General features: G+C 45.2%; 1 protein-coding gene and 1 long non-coding RNA gene across 5 annotated transcripts in view; one reads left to right on the top strand and one right to left on the bottom strand.

The window, feature by feature from the left end:
* chm (lysine acetyltransferase chameau) overlaps positions 1 to 11,693 on the top strand; it is a 22,549-nt gene extending 10,856 nt beyond the window's left edge. For all 3 annotated transcript variants that reach the window (XM_076620591.1, XM_033348284.2, XM_033348285.2), the window contains exons 10-13: positions 4,414 to 4,507; positions 9,165 to 9,311; positions 9,478 to 9,584; positions 10,177 to 11,693. In XM_076620591.1, the coding sequence (XP_076476706.1) occupies positions 4,414 to 4,507; positions 9,165 to 9,311; positions 9,478 to 9,584; positions 10,177 to 10,299 (471 nt within the window). In that variant the 3' untranslated portion in view covers positions 10,300 to 11,693. The remainder of the gene's footprint in view (positions 1 to 4,413; positions 4,508 to 9,164; positions 9,312 to 9,477; positions 9,585 to 10,176) is intronic.
* LOC143303003 (uncharacterized) lies at positions 11,403 to 25,053 on the bottom strand. 2 transcript variants are annotated; one of them, XR_013058939.1, is made up of 2 exons: positions 23,919 to 25,053; positions 11,403 to 11,610 (listed from the first exon to the last, which is right to left on the bottom strand). It is a non-coding gene; the product is annotated as an uncharacterized LOC143303003 (long non-coding RNA). The 2 variants fall into 2 exon arrangements; XR_013058940.1 differs by lacking the exon at positions 23,919 to 25,053 and adding an exon at positions 14,023 to 14,307.

The following is a 25,053-nucleotide window of genomic DNA, read 5'->3' as shown; positions in this document are numbered from 1 at the left end:
TAGCGCTGCGTCTTCGTTTTACGATCAACGAGCCATCACGAACAGCTATGTCGAAGAAACTTCCAATCTATAGTCTTCGATACAGTTATGTTCGCATTGACATTGTACCAAAGAGTGGTCGTATGAACACGGAAACCAAGAAATGTTTCGATACTCTTGACCGTGTCAACAAACTCCACTCTAGTTACTAGAGTCCGAGGAAAGTTTCGACTTTTCCTCGGATGTACAAAGGACTTTCGGCTGTTCGTTGGCCGAACGAAGGTCCGTTGGATTAATTTACCGTTGAACGGTATATGTATACGCAGGAAATGTACAAGGGGTCCCGAGCGAACAAGCGAACGGACGAACGCGCTTTGGGTTCGGGCCAAAAGGAAAGCGGTGTTCGCTCGAAAGGAGCGAGGGGAGCGAAAGGACGGAGATAATTAATAAGTCCGCAAAATTTTTCGCACAGGGGACGATGGACCAGCGGAAACCTATCGGGGAGTCGTGACAATTTCTCTTTGGATTCAGAGGAACGATGGTGTGCTTGGGTTAAACCGTAGAACCGTTAAACCCTCTGCTTTTTCGAATACATACCTGCCATTGATATTGAATTTACAATGTCCCAAGGGACAACCCTCATCAGATACGTTCGACCGAGAACTCTCTAGCTTCTGAATAGGTGGTCCATCTTTTTGTTCCCTTTTTACTTTATTTCTGTCCATAACTGGCCGTAAATCCCAGTTGTCATCGGTACAATCGCGAACGAACAAAGACGCGTTTGGACGTTAACGAAATTTCTCCTAGCAGCTAGTTCGTGAACATTTTCGTAGATTGCCCTGTAGCGAATATTTTCTGCCCCATTAGAGGCAAACTCGTACGTGAAAGCAGTCAATTTCTCGCGTTCCGATCTCGCCGAGTACACGGAACTTCGCGTACACCCCGTATGTCGAGAGGAACGCTTTGTTCGGTATAAAGAAAGTGGAGGAGGAAACTCGGTGCATCTAAATATAGAAGTGACCGTCGCGAAGAACTGTATAACCTTTAAGCAACGTTCACACCATACGCCGACCATGTACCATCGAGAAATTCATCGAGCAATCGAAAACGGAGTAACTTGGCTGCTAAACGATCAATGAGAAAATTAACCTTGCTTTTGTCCCTGTTACGTTAACTTCTAGTAACCTCATTATCGTATCTAATCGATAAACTCTCTTTGAATTCCATGTCCTGATCGCTGCAAGTGCGAACAGCTCTCTGTCGCGACAAATCCGCCGGGAGAAAGGAAAAGAGAGGATTATTAGCTAGATCTCGTTACCCCGCCACGTAGACGTTCGTTCACCTACGCGTATATATCACTTGCGCAGCAACGTCCCGCCTATGCGACGTGTTTATAAGCGGTCGGGGATCGAGGTGAGACAGAACGAACAGCCGGTCGATCGGTCGCGTTCCGATGCCTCTGTCGTTGCGCGTTCTTACTTCATGACGCGACGATACGCAGAAAAGAGTACTGACCGGTCGAAAGACTTTTAGATCGACGTTAGACAACTGCTTTCTACGACCGTGGTCGCGGTCGATAACGACCGCTGTAGAGATCGTTGGATAGAAAACTACGACGCGACGTGTTCCTTATCATCGGCCGCGAGTCGAGTCGCGTCGCTTTGTTCACGGGACTCGCGATCGTCCGGTAAACAACCAAAGGAGAATTCCAGGAGGAAAAGAAGCGGAAGAAACAGCGCGAAAATTCGATCGAGAATCATCGCTGCGAGGCGTAATCGCAACACGATACGGAAAAATGTATAGCGTTCGACCCGTCTTCTCGTTCGACGTCTGTAATTTATGGAAGTAATCGCACGCTTTTAGCTACCACGATTATGCACCGACGAGCGCGTTCGTCTGTAGGGCATCGGATATTTCCAATACGAAAGTAGCTTTTTGTTGGCTATCTCGACCTAGAGACATTCGTATCGAAGAATGGAAGGACGATTGGTTGTCCGGATGGTCAGAGTCACCGGTGGCAATTAATACGCGCCACCTTGTCGCGTTGCGTGGATGAAAAGAGACGGGAGGAGACCGAGTATCGATTCTCCGGTCCGCTATATCTATAAAAGAAGCTGTACCGAATTCATCTTGGCGTAGACTCGAATCGAGCGTCGTGCTTTTGGAATGTCAGGCTCGAAAAGAGGCTCGCGATCCAAGCGTCTGACTCATGGAGTCGAACGTTAATCGATCGACCGCGATTTTCCTCTCCTTAAGCAGAAAGACTCGAAGGGACACGGCTCGTTTCGCGACGACGTGACTCGAGCCGGCGTGGCCGATCGATTTCGTCGAATCGTTTCGTCGTCGGTAGTAGCCTTCTCTCCGGGGGACGAGCAGACAGAAACGAAAAAAGAGGAAAAAAGGAGGAAAAGCGATGTGTAAGGGGCTTTCTTACGTGGAACTCGTACAGTGGGGACTCGGAGACGTCCCTGAGTGGAGCAGAGACTACTGGCCCAAGGACGTCGCGGGGCCCAGATTCTACCCTTCTCCTCTCCTTCTCGCCAGCTCGCGTTCGTCTCTCCTTTTTCTCTGTGTCCCTCTCCAATGCTCTCAGATGCCACGAACACGTTTCTCCGGATCTCTTCGTCTTTCTAAAAATTCATCCGAGTTGCGTATCGCGGCTCTGGCGTATTTCGTCTTTGGCTTTTAGCAATTGGATCGACTGACTAGTCCATCGAGATGGCTGTCTACGACACACTCGTACATAGGGCCCACACCTTCCATCTCTTTTCTGCGCTTTCACCCCTCCCTCCACCAGAATCTCTTTCTACCCTGTATATGGCTCTCCTTTCTCATCCTACGACCAACACAGACACACAGCCAGGTACTGTACATAGACGTGTCCGTACAAGCATGGGCGAGTCTTCTCGAGTTGTGTCCTTCGAACCGTTGCTGCCCCACTCGGCAGTTAGCAACAGCACGGCTGCCACAGCCGGAAATACCGGGTGTTCGAGTCGTACTGGGCCCACTGCTGCCCGACGAAATGGGACCAAGGGGCGTGCAATGATTAACAACGGCGGACTCTATGCGCTATGCTCCCAAAAGTATCAACCGGTGGAACCGCGAAACTCGGCGAACTTTCCTTCGAGCCAACTACGCGATCTTCGAAGGTAGCCCACTTTTCCATTCGAAATCTTTGTCCGTCGTGGTTGGTGATAAACGAATCTTATCGTAAAAACGCGGCCGATAATCCAGCTTCCGAGATTAAACGAAACCGCCTGTTTTTTTAACGCGAAGAATCAAAGGAGATCTTCCTTTCTTCTGTATTGCGATGAACGGTCGTTACCTAGCCGAACTGGTATCCCACGATACGATTGTCGCCTCCATTTCTTTTCCTATATTCCTTTTTTACTTTCCATCGAATGCATGCCACCTCTCCGCACGCACCTCGATATGTACCACACCGATTTGCTCAGTGGGAAACGTTGCAAGAGCTAAAAGATCGATGGCAATCGAAACAATCGAAATTCGTGCATAGAACCTTGGTCACGTGTCACCATACTACGATTTCCTTACTTCGAGTTCATCGTGGACACTCCCATGAATTTAGTATAGATGTAATTTCACGCGAAATTTATCTAATCTGCCGTTGGCAGCGATACACGTAGAATGCATACTATCCGTAGGTGTACGCCCACTCTGGTGTCACGGTAAAAATACGTTCTCGAAAAATGGACGTGCTCATTCGCAAGGCAACCGAGGTCTATATTTAAAACGAGATATTTCCATCATCCCGTTTTCACCCGTTTCTCCGATCGACCATTCCTTGCGAAAAGCCAAATTCGACCGTACAGAGACGGAGAAGGACCGTTTAATAAAACACATTACGATTTCCTCGAACGAGGCGTCGCGTCGTCCAAAATATCGTTAACCCATTGTGTTTTTCGCGTGACGAAGGTCGCGACGCGACGCATTTTCGTCGCGTTAACGTCATAATAGCCGCTGATTGTGTCTACTGCACACGCAGTCGCCTGGGCGGAGCGTGTCGTGCGTGCTAACGACCGTGCTACTAGAGAAAATATTATTTCACTTTTCCACGTAAACACGCCTGTCTCTCGACCTTTGAAATGCAGCCCCGATAGTCAGAGTGGCTTCATTCCGTACGTCATCGGGATAATGAAGAAAAAATCGTTTCTTTCGGTCTTTGACGTCTCTCCGCGATGCCGCCTCGTTTTTCATTCTCCTCGCGTTGTCAAATAAATGATTTGGGAGTGGTCCAAGTACGATGTACGACTAACGATAAAATAATCGAATCCAATTTCCAAACAGAGTAATACGTATAACGAATGTCGAAATAACAAAGAATTTATCAATAATTTCGGACACGTACATATGTGTACGAAAGAGATTGCCAGTAAGAACGGATACATAAGATTTTCTCTCGTTATGTTTCAGGAAAAGAATTCTTTTCTCAACTACAACGTGTCCTGCATTCTGACGCTGCCGCCTTATCAACGTCAGGGATACGGCCGACTGCTGATCGACTTCAGTAAGTATACTCGTACGAGTTTTTACAGCGTTCAGACCGCTCAACCTTGGCGAGTCCAAGGAGACAGAGTATGACGACATCCTTCCGAATGAAATCGAAAGGATAGCCGAATTAGGAACCGGAGTTTATAGGAACGCCTCCGCGGTTTCCGTGGCATGATTTCTCTTCGACTCTTGCGGTCTCTGCGATTGAAAGGCCTCGTCTGGCACGCGCTACCGAAATACCTCGATGCCCGACAAACGACGGTCTCCATGGTTTCCTGTCATTAAAGAACCGCAGCCATCCAAAGGTGGCGCCTAAGTCCAAATCGCCAAAAGCTTTAAAGAGCGACTGCTTCTCATGAAATGCGTCGTTCGTCGTTCAGTTATCGTAAATGGATAGACAACGCGTATGCCCATCTTGTTTTGTTTAATCTGTACGTAACGATTGTACGACCGTACCGATACACGCGACACGAAGATTCCTCGCAAGACGCAAGAAAGAGAAAAGAAACTAAGACGCGCGTACGCGATCGATTCGTGTGTCTCGGTTGTTCGCCGCGTTTCAATTCAGCGATCCGGATATAAAGAACGGAAAGGTCCGTTTGCCCGTATTGTCCCCTATTTACGCGTCTGGGAAGCTCGCAAGAGAGACAGAGAGGCTGATGCGAAAAGGAGGAAAAAAGGAAAGAGAAGAAAAGAGAACAAGAAAGAAAGAAAGGAGGGGGAAAAAGTACAACGGCGGTGAGTTACGAGCATCTCCGTTGGCGTAAAGTCGCTCGACTCGAAAACCCTCTTCCGGCGTCCGCGGCGGGCCCGCGTGTACACCGCGAAGCGTAGCGTTGATAATTAAACGTGGGCTTTTTGCCGTGACGTCATTTTCATTGATGCCGACGAGTCGGGGCAGAAGTATGGGTCGCGCTCGTAGGGGTAGCACGTCAGACTCAGGGAGAAGGGAGGACGGGGCTAGAGAGCGAGAGAAGGAGTGAAAGAGAAAGAGGTGGCTGGGCTTGTGGGTCGACGTACTATGCGTCGGACGAGAGTCGTTGGAATCGTAGTTGGGGGTTTTAGCCCTGGCAGCTTTTCCACAGGGGATGCCGCGCGTCGCGGCGCGAGAGACGTTACTTGGACTCTCTCTCTCTCTCTCTCTCTCTCTCTCTCTCTCTCTCTCTCTCTCTCTCTCTCTGGTGGTGGCAGAGGTGATGGTGGTGGTGGTGGTGTGTCGATGCTGCCGGTACTAGAAGTGGCGGCGCGATGGTAGTGGTGGTAAAATGGTAGCACGGTGGTGGGAAGGATCTCGCGGTGGTAGTGGTGACGGATAATGGAGAGCGTAGGTTGGAGTGGAATGGTTAGCGGAAAGTGCGACGCCCGGCGTCTCGCCGCATCGATCGACCCCCACAAACCCTGTACAGTTGGCCGCTGCCGCGCTGTACCTGCTGGTGGCTTATACACACGAGCACCGCCGTACCGGCGCGCGTACACGCACACAGTCGCGAACGGGATTCGTCTGGCGCGCGCGGGGTGTGTCTGATGCATCTTGTTCCATGGAGAAATTTCTAGCAAAAATTCGATAGAGACGGTTTCCCTGGAAATTCGCTAGCTACCTGCTGAAACGCGCTGTGTTCTTGTCCTCTAGCTACCTCTTGTTCTCTCGTATTGCGCGTGGGATCGGAGTTACGGGCGGACCACGTGCTCGCATAACTCGTGGCTGCTACCTCCGCATCGAAGGAGACGTATGTTACGCATGAATCGCGATACCCGTTCGTCGATACAACGCGGCATCCAGGTTCGATCAAACAATACCGATAACTGACACTTTAGCAAGTGCCAACGAATTGTCCGGTCAGACACACCCTCGGCATCCTTCTCGGACTTGAGAAAAGAGAAGAAAGAGGAAAGGAGGCAAGCAGCGAGATAGCACGGGCCGGCCCTACGATGATTTCCACCTGGTTCGATTGGAAACGGCATAGGGCTCGCGATCGTATGACCTCCGGTGACCTCGCCCCACGGAAGCCTCGTAGGGCGGAGGATTGGCAGGGCTACCGACGCCCTTTTCCTCCTCGTAGGGCAGCCAACACGCAGTGGAGAGGTATGAGAGTCCACGAAGCTTTCCCCTACCGAGCTGCTGTCACGCCGATCCATCCACCCTCCCCTGCTGCTGCTACCGCTGCTAGTGCCGCTTCCTCTTCGACCCTCGCCTCCTCGTTATTCTCTCGTCCTTCCAGTCAGCGTTGCCTTTCTTCTTGCTCGATTTTCTACCACCACCTATACCACCGCCAGCATCCAGCGTTCCGCGCCGATCCCAAAACTCTGCAAACTGAACGAACGCGTAATGAATGCGCCGCTACCTTCCCGGAGCTATCCCTGTGCCACCGAGAAACAGAGAACGCACCGTGGTAGTAGAATCGGGACGCGAAGAACGAGGAAGAGAGAGACAGAAGCGCGCGATTCCAGAGAATCGAAGAGGAGGTGGAAAAGAATTGGGAGAGGGTGGCGGTGACTGCGGAGATAGAGGGTAGACCGTCCGTCCTATCTTTGTCCATGGAAGGTAGCGCGCGGGGTCCAGCAGCCTGGAGGAGGAGGAGAAGGATGGTCGTTGAACCCCTCAGCCTCCAGGACATCCTGGAATAATCCCGGCACAGGACCGGTCCTCGTGAGCTGCTCGGATACTCTGTAAAAATCGCCTCGCCTCCCTTTTGCCGTACTACTCTCCCAACACCTGGCAGTATGTTCTCTTTCTCTCCAACCCTTCCTTACTCTTTCGTACCTTTGCTACGCCGCTTTTTCTCCTTCTTTTTCTTTCGCCTTTAATCGCGAGACACTGTTATCGCGTTGACCTCGATTATTCGGATAATGAGAATTCCGCGGTTATTTCGGGAACGTTGCTGAGCTCGTTGGAGATGTTTCCGCGAGGATTTCGCCTGACCACTGCTGGTCATTGAACTTTACGGTTTCCGCATGTTCTGGAAACCGACATCGACGTGTCTGAGAAGCGGAAGAGCCGTCGTTATCTCGAACGTAAAAGAGAACTATAGTCGATCGGAGTTTGCCCATTCCGTGCATAAAAGCATCGAAACTTTCTCGTTCGACGTCGTGCTTGTACTCCGATCGACTTTTATTTTTGGAAAAATACCAACAAAAGTTCCAGAAATCTGTGCCGTACCTATATTTCCTGGCATTTAACGTACGTCGTGCTGCGAACGATTCGAGGACATAGCCCCTTTCGAAACGCGTTTTCGAGTGCACATGCACGTTCGTTACAAAAGTTCTCTCTGCTAGACTGTATTGAAATAGCCGCTGGAATATTCTCGGATCAATGGTTTCGCGTGTCTTTTTAGAAATAACGGCATACCGATGCGAAATCAATACAGGCCGCGCGTGTCTGCTTCTTACGAAATATAACGGATGACCCATAAACGAAGAAATCTCTTTAGTCCCGCATCGCCGATGCAATTTATTTAATTAGTTAATTAGTTCACGCGTGAGGAATGAGAAACCTTAAACGGCGGCTCGTGTCGCGATTCGTTCAGCCGTTTTGTCTTTCTCGTGCGCCGAAAGTACCATCGACGGACATGGTCTAATTGCAATAGCCAAGAGAAGGAAGAGCAGCGCGAGATTTCACGAACATTCGAAATCGATTCGAGAACCCTCTCTTCCGACTGTTCTTTCTGACGATTTTTCGCGGATAGGTACCTACACCGTCGTAGGATACATCGGACACAAACGAGGCGTGACGAACATTCAACCAGACTCCTGAAGCAGCCGGACATCGCCAGTGCCGTATACTCCGACAAGTTCCCAGAGTTTTCTCCATTTAGAAACGCTAGGAATTTTAATCGCCGCACTTATTATCGCGCCAATCGTCTTTTTTCTCTTGTCCTTACAAACTAGTTTTATAAATAGATTCGTGACATTTACTATGAGTTAGCCTCGACGGAAATAGCATATCCTAGACCAAGTTGAAATGATTTTCGATACGGCCCTGGCGCCGCGGCATTTCATCCTTCGTCGGTCACTGACACCAGAAATGGCTTATAGTGGTGGCGTCGATTCAGGATGGAGACGTATATTATGTGTGTGCACGTGAACGCGCGCATGGTCTCTGTACCTATGCGGCTTCGACGGCCACCGGTATCTCGTGCAATTGGAATTTCATAGTCCGTCTAGTGGTCCGTGCACAAGGGCGTAATGTAGTGGCCAAGTAACGAGAGAATATTACGGAGGAAATGATAACAAGTCTCTAGAAGTTGTTGCTTCATTCTTCGTACAAATTCGGGAAAATTCTACCATAAACTTCGCGGAATATCGATTAACGATCGAATCGGAGGGTTCGTAATAGAAGAGGAAGACACTTTCTAGTCGATTTTTATCCTTTTCCAAATGAGAAAGGAGATGCTTTTAACGAGAACTATGTAAATTTTTATTCCGCAATAAGTCGGAACACGGATAGTTCTGTATAATATCCGTTACACATAGACCCTGAAATGTACGTAGCTCCTTAAAAAGTCAAAAAATTTGACGTGGGTCGTTTTTGTTAAAACATTTGAGATCGATCACCGCGTTTCACCAGCCGTTTATTGATCTCTCTCCCCCCCGCGATATCTCATCGATCACGCGCGAACAAATTCCTGCCAAACAAATCGAACAAAAACGAAACGTTATGTCTATGTTTTGCGCAGGTTACTTATTGACCAGGGTGGAGAAAAAGATTGGCTCGCCCGAAAAACCTCTGTCGGATCTGGGCTTGATCTCGTATCGTAGTTACTGGAAGGACGTTTTGCTGCAGTACCTCTGCAATTTCGGGGGCAAGGAACTCTCTGTTAAAGGTAACACAATACCGGGCGCGGAGCACACGCCTTGCACGCTTTTAACTGATTTTACAAGACGCGTTATTTTAAGAGCGCCGATACAGAGAAGGAGATCGTGCGTTGTCCGAGACATTCGAATCTCTCGACGCTATCCATTCGCCCCGTTTTGCATATTGTTTTTCAGATATCAGCAAGGAGATGGCTATTGACTCGTACGACATCGTCAGCACCCTGCAAGCTCTCGGCATGATGAAGTACTGGAAGGGAAAGCATATCATTCTGAAGAAACAGGTAAGCCGTTCATTGTTATTCTAATTTGCCTCGAGACTCCTAACAGAGAGAGGATTTCCCCCGTGCAAGGATAGTTTGTCTTACGTCTGCCCGTTTCCCTCGAGTCAGCTTCAGCGTGTCATCGAATCTCATGATTCGTAGAGGCCAGCTCTTGAAGCAGATATTCGTTACGAAATCATCGGCTAACGTGACTTCGTTGTTCCAAACTTATACGCTCGTAAATTACGTTAAACAGTTTCCGCGGGGGGGAATCAACCTCGCAGAACTCGCCATGCAACGGAGAAACGGTATTGCGCATGGTTCCGCAACGGTCCTTCCTTTTCTTCGCATTCGATTTCTCTCACCCTTCATGGTCGAGGTAAAATACTAATAGACTTCGAAATCAAAGTACCAATGGTCAAAGAGCGATATCGCAATTGAAGCGGCGGTCGATAGTCAAAGGGTCAAAAGTGTATACCGTTTCTCCGTACGATTGGTCGAGGTGTTCCGCTAAAAAGGAACGATTTCCAAGTGAGGAGGTCGAGTCGTCGTGTCACAGGAAACGAATAGAAAAGCGAGGCGAACCAGTGGAGAACCGTTGAAATAATTTCAGGACGTGATCGACGACTATAAGGAGAGGGTGAAGAGACGGGGGCCCGTCTACAAAGAGATCGATCCAGAGTGTCTGAAATGGAATCCCTTCCAGCCTCCCAAGACGCCCTCCGCCTCGAACTAAGGCTTGCAGCAGGAGCCGGGAATGACGCCGACGCCGACGACGGGCTTCCCCTTCTCTGTCTCTTTCCGCTTCTCTCACACGCTGGTTCATCGGTGTCGACCAAGGGCGGTGGTCGATCTCTTTCTTCTCTCGATCGTCTCCTTCGTTTTTCCCTCTTCCCTACTCACTGGCAACCTCTGTCCTTCTTTTTCGCTTTCTCGACCGTTCTCGTTGCCTTTCGCGAGACTCGACCAAGTCATGAGCCACGTCGCGTGGATTTTATGCTCACGACCGTACGGTAAAACCCGTGAAAATCCTTCGAGAAATTCTTTCTCCGGCGCAGCCTTCGAACACCTCCGCGTGACACCGAGGTCAACGAGTGAACAGTATTTTCGTGGCGACATTTGATTACCTGAACATCGAGCTTCCCGACCCGTTCAACTTGCCGATCGTGTTCCGATTATTTATTCGGTAACGACACAGCAGCAGAGGTAGAATCGCCGCCCATCGACGAAATCAAGTTTTCGTAATCAAGAACCAACGAGCATACAATCGTTAACGTCGTTCGTCGATTTCTCACGAGCAATAATCCGCGGTTCGATTATCACCGTTCGTACAACGTGCAACCAAAGCGTCACACATGGCAAAGCATTTCCACGATTTTCGGTAGAATGCGGTGGAAATACACCGCGGCGTGCTTATAGCCGGTTCAGGTGAGAGAGATACATTATTGATCGTGCTAGCGAACTGTGTGCGTGGCGAGCTGCAAAACAACGAGTTTCGAGCGTAGTGCGAGAGGTCCGATGTGCTCGGTTGGGCCCGATAGGCTACGTGAAAATAAATCCGAAAACTATCAAGCCAAGATTGAACAAAATCGTTATAAACGAAGCGTTCCTACGATCGCGATATGTCGATCGACGAATGATCGTTTGAAAGCCTCTCTTTTTCTTTCGAATGCCACGATTCTACGGACGATCGCTGATTCTACGAACGTTTACAGACTGTTCACGCAATAGCGAATGTAACATGTAAGGAAATACTGTAAGAGGATAGGTGTTGAATATCGAACTGGATGAATGTTACTCACATACGCGCATACACACGTACGATTAATGGAACGAGAATTCTTTGTTCGTATTTTTAATTCGTTTTATTCGTTCGAAAGAATTCGATACAAGTATTCGGGTTGAGAGACACTGTGCGCTTATCGTTACAACGGAAGAACGTTTCTGTCACGCATAAGTTTTTTCTGCGTATACTGTAGAATCTTTTGCAACGATCTTCCAATTATCGATGGCTCCCTTCGTTGACCAAGAGCTGGCTACTAGCAATCTGTAAATTAAACGTGTTTCATAATTGTGTATGTTATAAGATGTACAATACTATTTATAAAAATACAATTTTTATCGACTGAACCAATGCAGTGTGTATACGATTTCAATGTATATATATATATATATATATATATATATATATATATATATATATCCTCATATGCAACCAACACAGTGAATCCAAAACTTTTATGACGCTGTTACAGAAAAACAAGCGATTCTGACAACGATAGAACTTTGCTCAACTCCCGTGTCTGCGGCGTGCTGATTTCTCGCGAGCAGTTGCGATATGTGATTTCATGGAATCGACGAGGACGTCGAATCACACGCGTCTGATTCCACGCCTCGTTGCCGGTGTAAATTATTTACGTCATTAATCGTACAATTTGTTTTTCACGACTATTACGTAAGAATGCGTATATATCTTATAACAAAAATTTGAAGAGGTTCTTTGCGTGTGAAAATTTTTGTCCTTTAGCAAACGATGAAAGTGGAAACATATATAATACGTAGTGCTCTGGAGACGCGTACAGAACTCGTCGTCATTAGCTTTCTTGAAAGTTTCGAACGCAATTTGAATTCCATCCTCGAATATCTTTTTATTTTAAGCAGATCGATCCAGGGCTATCCGATCGATCGAATATGCATTATGTAAATTCAACGTACTAATAATTCGGGAGAATTTACGCGGAAACAACGTTTCTTTTTGTTCTTGAATAAGTGAAATTGATCATCTTGTCAGACTCGTTGTATCATAGCTTCAAGTACCAAATGATTGGAATGTAAAGCAAGAGATCGTAAAATTAAGTACGAGCGACAGTTCATAACTTGCCTTTAATAAGCCGGAAATACGGTATAAAACTCTTTTATGGACAGGAGTCTTTATATAACTTGTCGGTATATCTTTTTAAAGCTCGTTGATACAGTTTTGCACGGTCTATTGACTCTTAATACCGCTTTAATTTATTTCGTACGTGTAGACGTGTCTTTCACGGACACCAGTTATATATTCACTGACCGAGTATTGCGCCGCGCTGATTCAATGCCTTATCTCTCTGTCCAAGTTTTAACCTTTTCGGCGATAAAAATGAAAGTTGGGCGTGCTCCGCATACAAAATATACAGAATCGCGATATGCAGCAACTTATTCGTCACGTAATGTACATATATTGGTCTAACGGTCGTAACAACTCGAAGCATTGAAAGGAGTTAATTATGACACGTTTACGAGCTTTCCATGATTTCTATATCGTTCAAGGTATATAGCACTTATTAAGAACAATATTTCTTATATCGACTTGTACGATTTTTATATGTATGTTTGTCTTTACAAAGATAAGGTTGCAAGTGTGCACTAAATGTGTGCGTAGGAGAGGGGATGTCAATATGGCCACCATACTTCGACGCTCGATATAAAGTTCTTTGTATTACTCGACATGCAGGTGGAATAGTAGAAACTTCTGTTGCATCAGGTTTTTCGAAATCATGCTGGAAACGTTATATCAATATTATCTATACGATCTGTAAACAACGTATTGTTACAAAAATTTATCCAAGTCCATCGACATAGGAAGCTGTAGAAAAAACTTGGCTACCCTAACGGTTATATCGAGGATAAACTGAAACGCGAAGACTGCAATTGATCCAAGTAAGTTTTGTCGGGCACACGCATTGCAGATTTCGTGACTGGAAGTTTACTGACCGAAATAAAAGAATGTAATCCGCCGCAAATAGCCACTTTCCGACGCTTTGGGGCTTCTATTGGAACCGTGCAAAGAGGTGAATAATTGTGTTACTTCGGTTCCTCTTTCTCGTTCTATCTCGTCTCTCGTTTCTTTCGCTCGGTACGCGCCACGCGACCCCACGTAACGTCATTATCCCATTAGTCCGCGACATTACGAGGCTACGGTTCCTCTCCTTTGCTCGTCGAGAGAGAAACGATACTCTGCGCTATAACAACGTTTCAGCCCGTCCACCTAACAATAGGGCGCCGGTTAATTTTATTTACCGATTGAACGAAGATCGCGTTCAAAATTAAATCGCGTTCATTAATCACGTTACGCGATACTGTAACGTATCAGCGATAACGATTGCGTCCTCCAACGGGCCTCGATTCTCGGGAAAAAGAAAACGATTCGATTACTCGATCGCGTTCCTGGTAATCGTCGCGCGAGTCGTAACCATCGTAATCAGTGCTTTACAACGGTGTTACGATTGCCTTTGTAACCCAATGCGATCGATGAACGTTAACTAATAAGGGCAATGTTTATCGTTCGATTTCAAATTGAATTTTCAGTTTCAAATTGAATTGAATTAAATTTTTAAAGTTAACCGAAAATTTCAAGGTCCAATTAGATCGCTGTCCTCCTCGATTCTAAATACGAAGAGCAAAACGTAATGGTGAATCGTACTTTGTATACTTAAGATGTCGGATTTTTCTGCGATGATGAAATAAGGTAGCAGGGCACAGTCATATGAATTGCGCTCCAACAGGTGCCGGGTATCGAGTTCACCAGAGCACCTGATGAAGTACAATTAACATGCAGCCTCCACAGTTCTTCCCACCTCCCTTTCGTTTCTTTCATCTTCTTTTTTCTTTGCTGCCTTCTTCATTTTCTCTCCTCAGACTTCGCTGTACCTGAATATCGCAGCGAAAAAAGCGTCGATCCGGTTTCGCCGCAGCGCGCGCTACTTCAGGTACCTGACTGACTCGAAATTGGCACAGCCTGAAGTACCCGAGTAACGCGCGTTGCGAGCGACACGTAGTCGCATTTCCTCTGGCTCTGAACCATCCTGTTGGATATATTGCACGACCGTAGCGCCACGTCGTGATGGTGTGTTCTGCATTTTGAACTAAAGGCTGGAGCGCATGAAAGAAACGTTAACGAGTGTTCGATCGGTATGGAAAGTCTGAAAGAAATAAGTGGAGAAGCAGTAAGGTATACGGGTGTTATGATTTACGAGGTGGTTCGTTATTGTTCGTTCAACAAAATGGTAATGTATAAACGTTAGAGGGTATTTCGTTTTGTTCGCAAACAGCAGGTAGTCGTAAAAAGTTCCTTTGATTCGAAAGACCGATAATAAATTCTTTTCCCAAGCACTGATTCACATTCATCGAAAGCGACAAAATAGCGTAAAAGATCGACAGCGACAAAATAGCGTAAAAGATCGACAGCAAATCGAAATCCCGAGAACCTTTATATACAGGTATACAGGATTTGTCAAGAAAAGGAAACCGGACGGGCAGATGCACCATTGTAACAAGTAGGTAGATCTCGGAAATTTTTTCTACATGACGTGACGTGACCTGAAAGGTGCATCGAGATATCTCCTTGGGTTTCACTTCGAGCTAGCTCACTCCGAGTTGAATACATTCTTGAAATACCGTCCGAACAGACCGATGAAAGATATGCATCTGAGAAAACGGTTAGGAAAAGTTTGAGAACGATACAAGTTACCTGGATATACATATTTACTTTTACGAGGAAGATAAGGATTCTACAACATCAATGAAATTACATTTGCAAGTTTTTCATTGTGCGTGCAGGTTCTCAACTGAATCTAGCGTATATTTATCCATATATTCGTAATCTATATATCCATAAAGGTTAGAATTCGGTCGACATTAGATTTCCAATGAGAGCTATTGTAGTTGACATGGCCGTTACGCATTGGCACGTCATTACTTCACGTTACTTGTCATTACATATGCTATTCCAGTTAACCTGTCCCGTAAATAAACCGTCTAACAATAGTAACGTTGGAAATACCCCTACCTCTCATGGAAAAAGAGAAAAACGTTTCAACGATACATACAAAGAAACGATTAAAGTCCAGATACTCGGGGCAGAACTTTAATTATTCGCTGTTCATTACGTATTGACGCTCGATCACTCTGATTTCTCTTCTTGCGGCCGTTGCACAACGTTACACACTTTTACATCCGCGTACCGTGCTAGGTTCTGCGTCTCCAATATGAATTATATCTCAACTACGATCTTCCACTACGACGACCGGCGATTCAACCTTGTCACGTAAATGCCACCGCCTAGTAACACTATATTCGATGCTTGAACTCACATCACCTGCCACGGCGAAACATCTCTTGCAAGTCAATACTCGGTAACGATCGATAAATTCACGAAGACTCGAAGCAGCCGATAAAACGGAGACGCCCAAATCGATAATTTGCACAAATTTTACCACTTTTCAAACAAATTCGTAATACGCGACACGTTCCAACGTATCTTCATAAAGTGAAACTGTCGGTTCAAGCACCAGATCAGCGGATTCTCTCTTCACCGTTCGAAAGTCTGTTTCGCGAATAAAAAAAAAAAAAGAATGCAAAGGAACGAAAAATGCGAAGTAAGTCGAAAGCCAATTTGACGAGTAAGTGTCACGAAATGTAGACGATAAGCCATTCCGAATCGGACGAACGGTAATATTCGTGGAGCAGCAGTTCGTTCGCAGTGGCCGACGCATCGTGACATTGAAACTCCTACACTCGTTGGTGGAGGTAAAGGAAAGTCTCCCCTCTCGCTCCATCTCGGATCCTCTTTCCTGTTCTTCGTCGACGAGTGACGATAATAGGCCGGGAAACGTCGACGATCGCGGGGCAAGGAGTGAGGGGTGAGGACTTCGATGAATCAAAGCGAAGGAGCCAGACAGAGGGTGGGAGGGAAGAAAGAAGAGAACCGCGACAGCGTTGGATCGAGATAAGGGGAAAGGATCGAATGGATTGCGGAGTGCATGGAGGGGATGGAAGAGGGCAAGGTTGCAGACGCCGGCAACCAAGAAGGCAACCACGTTTGCCTCACTACACACAATAAGACGCGCAAATGTTCCTCTTTTTCTCTAGAAATTCTCTTCAAACTACTTTCCTTTATCTCACTATTTATCATATGACTAATATATGACACGACATGGACAATGATAAGTATCTTATGACCGATAGCAACGCTTTGCTTTAACGAGAAAGATAAAAACGTTTGTAATGGCCCAGAAGTAAATGAAATCTGTTGGCATCTACACGAATAAACTGCATTACCAACTTCTACATTCAGCACATTTTGTTCCGTTTGACCTCTCGTTCTCCCAACCGCCAAATACCTTGCCCTCCAGCGTTGCTAACGTATGCTTTTCCGAAGTTCTCACCGATAGTCAACATCGACTTAACACAATCGTATAAAATGTAAATGTGTTCGCTTTGTGCTTTACATGTAACCAGAGAGTTCCTACAAGAAGTCGCACACGCATTCCACCGGTAGACTCCCGTCTAATCCAGACTTCAGCTAAGCGACAACTTCAAATAATAACGTTGCCGTGATGTTTTCGATTAGTATAGGTAGTACAAGAAAGTCGATGCTGCTCCGAGGTACTCGATATAAATTGCGGTATTATTCCGCACGATAGGTTATTTCAAAGATAGTCATCGGACCTTTGATTACCGATATAGTCACGAACATTCTGCGCATAATTAGTATATTGCACCACCTGCATGTGTTGGACACGCAAATTTTTCTGAAGAATTTCTCAAGTCAGCAAATTTCTCCGGAACGAAAGGACACGCTATAATCCATCCCTTTCAACCACACCAAAATACCACTGGTTGTCGTTTGAATGCCTCGTTATTCGATAGAGAATGCATCGATCCATTGTTAGCCAATTGAATGGCATTTCTGCAATCCCCGATTCGTGTCTCGGCTTCATCGATGCCAACAACGCCACCGCGCCGCCACTCCTTCCAACATTGTTACCGTATAACGTATACGCCACCGATAATCTCGAGTACCCAAACACGTTGTCGAATCTCCAGACTAGTGAATTCATATTTCGTGTCGCACAATTATTTCCCGTCGATCAAAGTACGGAACCGGTTGCAGTCTGTTCACGATAACCAGTACGATAGCTACATTACGACATTCAATATCGATATCGAATCTTATACGTTTACCTATACGTTTATGGAGCGTTCCTCTATATATCGAACGCTTCCGGTGAAATTTAACGCACGTAACGCGTGAAGTCGAATTCCGATGACTGATAAAGCAAACTATTCGTGTTCGACGCGATCTTTATCGGAAATCTAGCGACAGAATCACGTAGAACTAAACAACGATTCTTCTACTCCACCCTATAGCATGTCTCCGTGCCACGTAACGACCGTTAAGAAACTTCCGCTGTAAATCCGGTGGATGAGTCAAGATTCCATAGAAGAGACCAGCTCACAGGCGATGATACGCATCCGAGAAAGCCGATGCACTCGCCCAACAGAGGCGGTCGCCGAGAATCGTGACTCATCTAATGGCAATGCGACTGTTTTCGCGAATCGTACTTTCTTACGTGTCTCGTTTGCCTGTTGCGCGTTTACCAATCAGCTCGTGTTTAGAGAAAACGTTGCGTAGCTCTTCGAATAAGCTGCTTCGATTTTGGACAACGTTTGCTGACGTAACTCGAGACTGGAACAGTGGGAAATTCCATTATCCGAGTCGCCTTGCTCTTTATCAACTTCCGTTGGCACTTTAGAGGAAAAAAGCGACTGTATCGATTTTAAACCTTGCCGTTACAACCGTTTATATTTTCGAAGTTTCTTTGTAATAGAACTTCGATAATATTTTTCCCGAAGAATTCCTAACAGAAATGAAATAATATTCCTTTGGGTTTCCACTGGAGGTGATAAATGACTCTAAAACGTTTAATGCCACATTCTAAGTCATGTGCAAAGTCGAATAGGCAGTAGGCAGTTATCGCATTTAATTTTGAATTTAACCGAATACAAAGTTCTCGTAGGGTAGAAGGGTTAACAGGAAACCAAGCATATCTAGTGGCTCGAGTTTCTTCCTTCTAGAATTTAGATAACCGTAACGTGAATTTGCAATGAAAAGTTTGCACGAGAAGCAGGACGAACTTTACATCGAATCCTAATTCCAAATCAATACCGACGTCTGACGTGACAGAGAAAAGGTTCCATTTGCCTTTCAAAAAAAAAACCAACGTATTTAAAGTTAGAACAAGATTCTGATAAGATATTTGCATATTATCCCCTCGAGATTTGAGCAGAGCTTATCAACGACGGCGAAACGAGGCTGATGAAAAGAATTTACTATCTCTTTATTAGCGACTTCCATTGAATATCGTCGGGCAACATTAGATAAAATCAATCGGAGAATCTTACATGTTCCAATACGATTGTATTTTAATAATTCAGACGGGAATTCGGAGAAATGCTATAGGTGATATATTGGTGCTATTCCAATGGGAGGAACGCAGATGTATGTTTCAGAACGTAGAAAAGGAGAGAGAAAAAATGTTGGCAGAAAGTTAAAAATAGCCGTTCTCTCCTGGTGCTTCTTTCCGTGCACACGTCGTCCTCCGTGTTTCACTCGAGCTTCTTCCAGCCTACGGGCTATCCCCTCAAATATGGCAGAGACACATGGCGAGTCAGCGATTATTACTATTTCTTTTAAGCCATTTTCTGTAAAGTGGAGTATAAGTCGGAAGTAAAATGAAGACGGCGCAGGGTGGATGCCACGTAGCGACGTTAAATTTTTAAACGTCAAATGAAGAGAAGCAACGTTTAACGAGAGAGTGGTCTCGAGTAGTTTTATCGTTCTGCTGTCTTTGTCTGTTCCCTCTTCGGTCCCACGAGAACCTCCGCGCGTCAAGCCGCATTCTTTGAGAATTACACCCGATGAAAAATTAGCAAGCCACGGTGGCATTAAACAGAGGAAACGTGCTTCTTGCTTCAGCGTTCATGCGTCAAAAACTCGAGGATCGAACGATCCCACGATAAACGAGTCCGTACTTACATCGAGAACAGTATCGAAATCGACGATTGTGCACACCCAAAGACGAGAACGATTCTTTCACTATGAACACTGTAGCCCGATCTGTCGCACAGTAGGGAGGCGAACAGGACATTCACCAAGCGAACCGTGTCTCTAATTACATTCGAACCAATGTACGAAATCGGTTAATTTCGAGACGATGAGTCAGCCAACATAAAGAAGTAGACGAAGAGAAGACGATTCACCCAAGAAAGAATCCACTGTGGCGCGATGGCTCCGAATCCACACTTACACCGACGACGAAGAGAGGACAGACGTATACACAGAAGCGCGCGCGGGCGAAAGATACAACACATAGGCAGAGAATTTACGCGACAGCGAGAAGTGAGGGGTCTCGTCTGCCCTTGAAAGTTTTCGTCTACGTGCCTGACCCTCTTTACCCGACACTGAACTGATCTGTCCTTGACGGTCGGAATGGTTCAACGATAGCCAGCAGGAGCAAAGAGCGAACGACAGAGAAGACCTTAAACTAAACCTGCTCCCTCCCCCAGGATGGTGGGGTCCTTAACGAAGCACAAGATGGATATGGAGGGGCGCAATCGAGACTAGTCGGCGCCACTGGACCATCCTGTACGGATGGACGCCCATAGCCGATTGTTCTCCGATCTTACGAATTTCAAGGACGTCTACACGAACCGGCTACAAGAAAAAGAAGATCCAGGAATCCTCTTTCCTTTCTTTCTTTTACTCTAAACTAATCTATCTTCCCGTTTCTACTTCTTTCTTTCTTACAACACGATGGTTGACGTCATCAAGTTCGCATACCATTTCCGCTCGTTTCGTCCAGACGGAGTCTACGCGCCTATCGAAACCGCAGAAAAATATTCGAGACGACGCCGGCGAATCGCTTATCTTGTTTTCGACGATTTTCGTCTAATCTTCGAGTGAGAAATTCTTTTACGTACTAAAATAAGGCATGCAAAATGTTGAACCTATCTCCGTTTTTAATTTCGATCTGAGATCGGCAAATTATTCCGATCTATAAAACCTAACCTTATCGCAATAACATTCTAATTAGATGTTCCTTGGAAACTCGTTTCATCTACGTGTATACTGATCGCGTTGGTTACGGTCAGCTTCTCTGTAGGTGGGGAGCGTATTCCAAGTACACGACACGCATGTACGAGAAAGAATGTAATTCGAACAAAGAAATGCGTTTTATTCTGGTCGTGCTGTATATCGTTGTCTCGCATTCTTAGGAAAGTTACGCATCTGGACGAGCTTGATACCAGTAGAGTCGCTCAATTGGCTCCCGCAACGTCTATTTGAATAACTTCTGACGCGATGGGGACACGAGAGGATTGACCGCGTAATCGTTTAAATACCGAAATCGTATAACCGTTAAAAAGAACACAAAAGAAGCGAAAGATAATGTTAAAATGTTATTGCAAAAATTGCGCGACTTTCCCCGTAGTCTTTCAACTTTATTCGAATAAAACGGAGTAGTAAATAGTCTCACAGAGGAACGTGCTCCGGTTCCGGTTAAAATACTTTGCTTCGATAACGAGAATTCGCGACAGTACGGTGCGAAGGCAATTGGAAAATCCTGAGATCAGCAATCTTGCCGAAACCACGAATCGGTAGACCGCGAACGTCGAAAGCAGCTGCAGCACACTGGCCAGAAAAGAGTCATACACACATACACACACGAGATTGAGAGAAGGAGAGGTAAATGAACAGGCAGAAAGGTTCACTACGAACTGGAAGATTTCCCGACGACTACGGCTCGGTGTCCAGTAATATATGGAACGTGGTAGAGGAGACACAGTGAGGAACGATGTGTATCCACATCAGTACAGAAAGAAAGCGTGTATATGAATATACACAAAAGCAGATGTATGAACAGACAGACGGACAGAACGACCGACAGACAGAGATGGCAATGTTCGGGAAACGAGCGAGTAGAGGGGGTGCAGACAGGGGCGGGGCACATCGCGGAGGGCCCCGCGCTCGAGGGAAGGAGGTAGGAGGTAGGACGGAGAAGGGTGCCTAGCAACAGGCCTGCCGGCAGCCGGGCAGAGCAGCGTGATTAAATAAAACCAGCGTCGGGCACGGCGACCCACCAGGCGTTGACATCAGCGCGCACATGTACGAGAGGCCTTTTCGAGTACTCGTTAAAGATAGAGAGAGAAACTCACTCACGAGTCTCTCTACGCACCGACACATCGATTACAGGCATCGTTGGTGTTGAGTATATACCACGAGGCTGTCCCGGTACCGAACGCACGCCTTCGAACCGGCGAATTCCCTCGGCCCACATGACTGACTCGCCGGCTGTCGGCCGCCGGCTGCCGCCTGCCTGCTTCCCTGCCTGCCTTCCTTCACCGGCTGCTGCTCCGTCTCCAGCTTTCGGTTCGCCAACACCAATATGAGCCACAACTTTCTTCGTTTTTCCTTCGCTTTTCTTTCGTGACACATTCACCGAAATTCCAATCCCGATCTCTCTCGTTCGGGAAAATAAAATTGCCAACGAGTTATACGAAAAGTCATTTATGGAGGTGCGAGACACGAAGTGACACCAGCATGATAAAATAATCTTTTTCAATGCTCCGCCAGCCTGAAGTTGCCGAACGTAAAAGAGATAAATGAGAGGATTCAAAGAGTTATTTAAAGTTTGACTTTGATAATGACGCAACTGAGTCGCATGATTGGTGCGAACGTCGAATCAAATGATGTTCCTAATATGGAAATCGTCGAATCGTGTGATCTATAAATATCGGCAAAATATTGATTTTCCAATGAAAAAAATAATATGTACACAGTACTTGTCGGCTCTTTTATTTGAGTAGTAGCGAAGCGTCAAAGTTACGGAATTATGTGCCTAAGATGTTTTGACAAAAGTCTAACTTATTCGGCTGTTCGATCTTACAAAACTTCGCATTTTATCGTGGTGAATACCCTTAAATGTGTCAATTAATTAACCACTGTAACAAAGTTATGCCACGTACCAAAAACATCGTTTGCTTTCGTTTCGAACTCGAACAACCAGTGTTCCTACATTTTTCGCTTTCGTCGTTTATTTCTGTTTAAACGTTACTAGCTTAAGAGATATCGTCAAGAAGATAACCGGAGACAAACATTAAAAAATTCGATGCAGACATATAAATGTATCAAGTTATACGGTTTGCAAAAAAAAAAAAACGTATCAATATGCTACTCAGTACATATTGACACTTGCTGCAACGAAGAGATATTGTTGATTATTCCGATCTTTTAGCTACAACTATCGTTATTTTTACAATTCGAAAAATTGAAATTTTCACATTCAGGAAAAGTAGTGATTATACGTATAAAAAAAGTGTATTATAGAGTTCGTTGATTTAAGAAATTATCAAGATAAATTACAAAGTTCTTAATAACGGAAAATAGAGCTCAATTAATAAATAATAATGAAATAGAGCTCGTGTTACCAGAAAGTATCTTAATGTTTTTCGGAAATTGCGTACAAGCGGTTAAGAAAGTTCGGGACGTTCGAATATTTTCCCGTCACACATAAATTTTAATACATTATATTTTCAGACTTCTCGGAGATTGATATACTTTAACAGGTACATTTAACGTATTGGTTTACCGAGAACTGAATTCGTATCCACCACCAACGATTAAAGATCTTTCGCATGCACAAAAACATACGTTAATATAGACAAAAGCATGAAGCTTTGACTGAAAAAAGAAGTTAAAATAATATAGGCGAAAAACTGGTTTGTATCTCATATTTTTATCTTAAGTGTCTTGCTTTTCTGCTAAATTTAAAGTAGTTACGTAAAATCAATACAACATTCGTGCTGTATGTTAGAACGAAGAACACGAGTGGTTCAAGTTTTCAACGAATAGCAAAGGGGAGTAGTGTTAAGAGGAAACGACCGTTAAGTGGTATGGCGAATAATCATGCAGTAAAATAGTTCTTTGTACGCGTTACTATCGGACAGTCCTCTTTCTGTATTTTACTTTTTCTTTTTTTACAACATTATATCAAATCACATGTTTTTAATTCTAAATAAAGAAAAAAAAAAGAAAAAGAAAGATTCCCGGTCGCACCATATTTCTTCTCTAGCTTTACCGATGCAACGGAATTCTAAATCTTACAGATTAAAGAAAAATCAAAAAAACATGGAGAAAACAAATTAAAAGAACAAGCTTACAGTTTAAACACGGATTAATGTAACGCGATTAATTCTAAAAATAGACGACCTATCGTGTACACGAAGGAAAAAAGAAAGACATAATGATTCAGTTTCGAACATACTAGAAAGTCAAGGATGCTTTGAAAAACATATGATCGAAAAATGTACGTTTAATCGTTGAAGTTGGCTCCTTAAATAGTTAGCCGGTTCATGTTAACGGTTTTCGTGACGCTTGAGCGGTATACTATCGCGGGAGTTAGTTGGTATCAAAGAGCCACGAAGATCGCAAGCTCGTAACAATGAAATGAGTAAAGCGAAAACAAGCGAACAATTTACCTGACTGATGTGCACGTGTTTGTCTCTTCCGGTGAACAGCGAAAAACGAGGTTAGCCGACAGGGTAATCGGCTGTGCACCACTATTACGTGACGTTTCCTCGTTTCTTTTCGCCACATCGATCGCCATTTCTTCTATCGAATTCCGGTCGACATCACCAAAAAAAAAACTGTTGAAACACTGTTGTCCCTCGAGGTCTCGAAATCGAAAGATCGCTTTCGGAATTCGGAGTAAACCAGCATAAAAGCCGGCACGCGTGACAGGCGCGACTGCAAATTATTTTCGACGCGACTTTTACCCCCGGTACTAAAAGATCCGTTTCTCGTCATTTCTTTTTTTTTGTGATTATCATTGCTTTTTCCTTTCTCTTTACTTCTTTTCAAAGTACATATTACACCATCTGCGGAAATCATAACGAACAACTTTCCACGAAAATTCCCATCGAATTGATCTTCCGGCACGTAAACGTATGACAACCGACCATCTTCGTATTTTTTTCAATCTTTCTCTAACGTTCATACTATTTCAATTAAAATGAAAGTAGTAGAAGAAGGAAAAGAAGAAGAATAGAACCGAAAGGGAGCACGTTTCTGGCAACAGAATCAAAATCATCGGGAATCAGTGGGGATCAACTTGCGAAATTCCGAATTACAGACTTATACAAAGATACCGACGTCTTTCAAGCTCTCACTCTCTATCTCACGCAACACGCTCTCTATCTCGTTCATGGCCGGTGGAAATGGCCGCGTTTTAACACGTCACCAAACACTCGACAATTCGCTCGCATACCGACATACGTGGCAACGAATGATACGCACTTACGGATTCATGGTTGGGTAGACTTTCGAAGAAGATGCTCATCAATCGTATGAAACACGTTACGAAGGGAAACTGATAGACTGGTTATTTGGAGAATAAACGAGACAAAAGAAAAAAGGAACCGTACGTGTAGAAAGGAGAATACGAAAATTGAGAAAAAGTACGCGGAATAATAGACGGACGACAAATAGAGAGAAACAACTAGCGAGGACAGAATCGGTGGACGGTGATGCAGAAGAATCTCCGATTGGAGAGCGAACGCAGAACGATGTGCGAAAATACCTCTTTCACGAACAGCCGGCGACGAACTGGCCGAT

Source organism: Bombus vancouverensis, chromosome 8, assembly GCF_051014615.1.
Source record: "Bombus vancouverensis nearcticus chromosome 8, iyBomVanc1_principal, whole genome shotgun sequence".
Taxonomy (NCBI): domain Eukaryota; kingdom Metazoa; phylum Arthropoda; class Insecta; order Hymenoptera; family Apidae; genus Bombus; species Bombus vancouverensis.
Note: the sequence above shows the minus strand (reverse complement) of the source record. Positions and strands in the feature narration are given on the sequence as shown.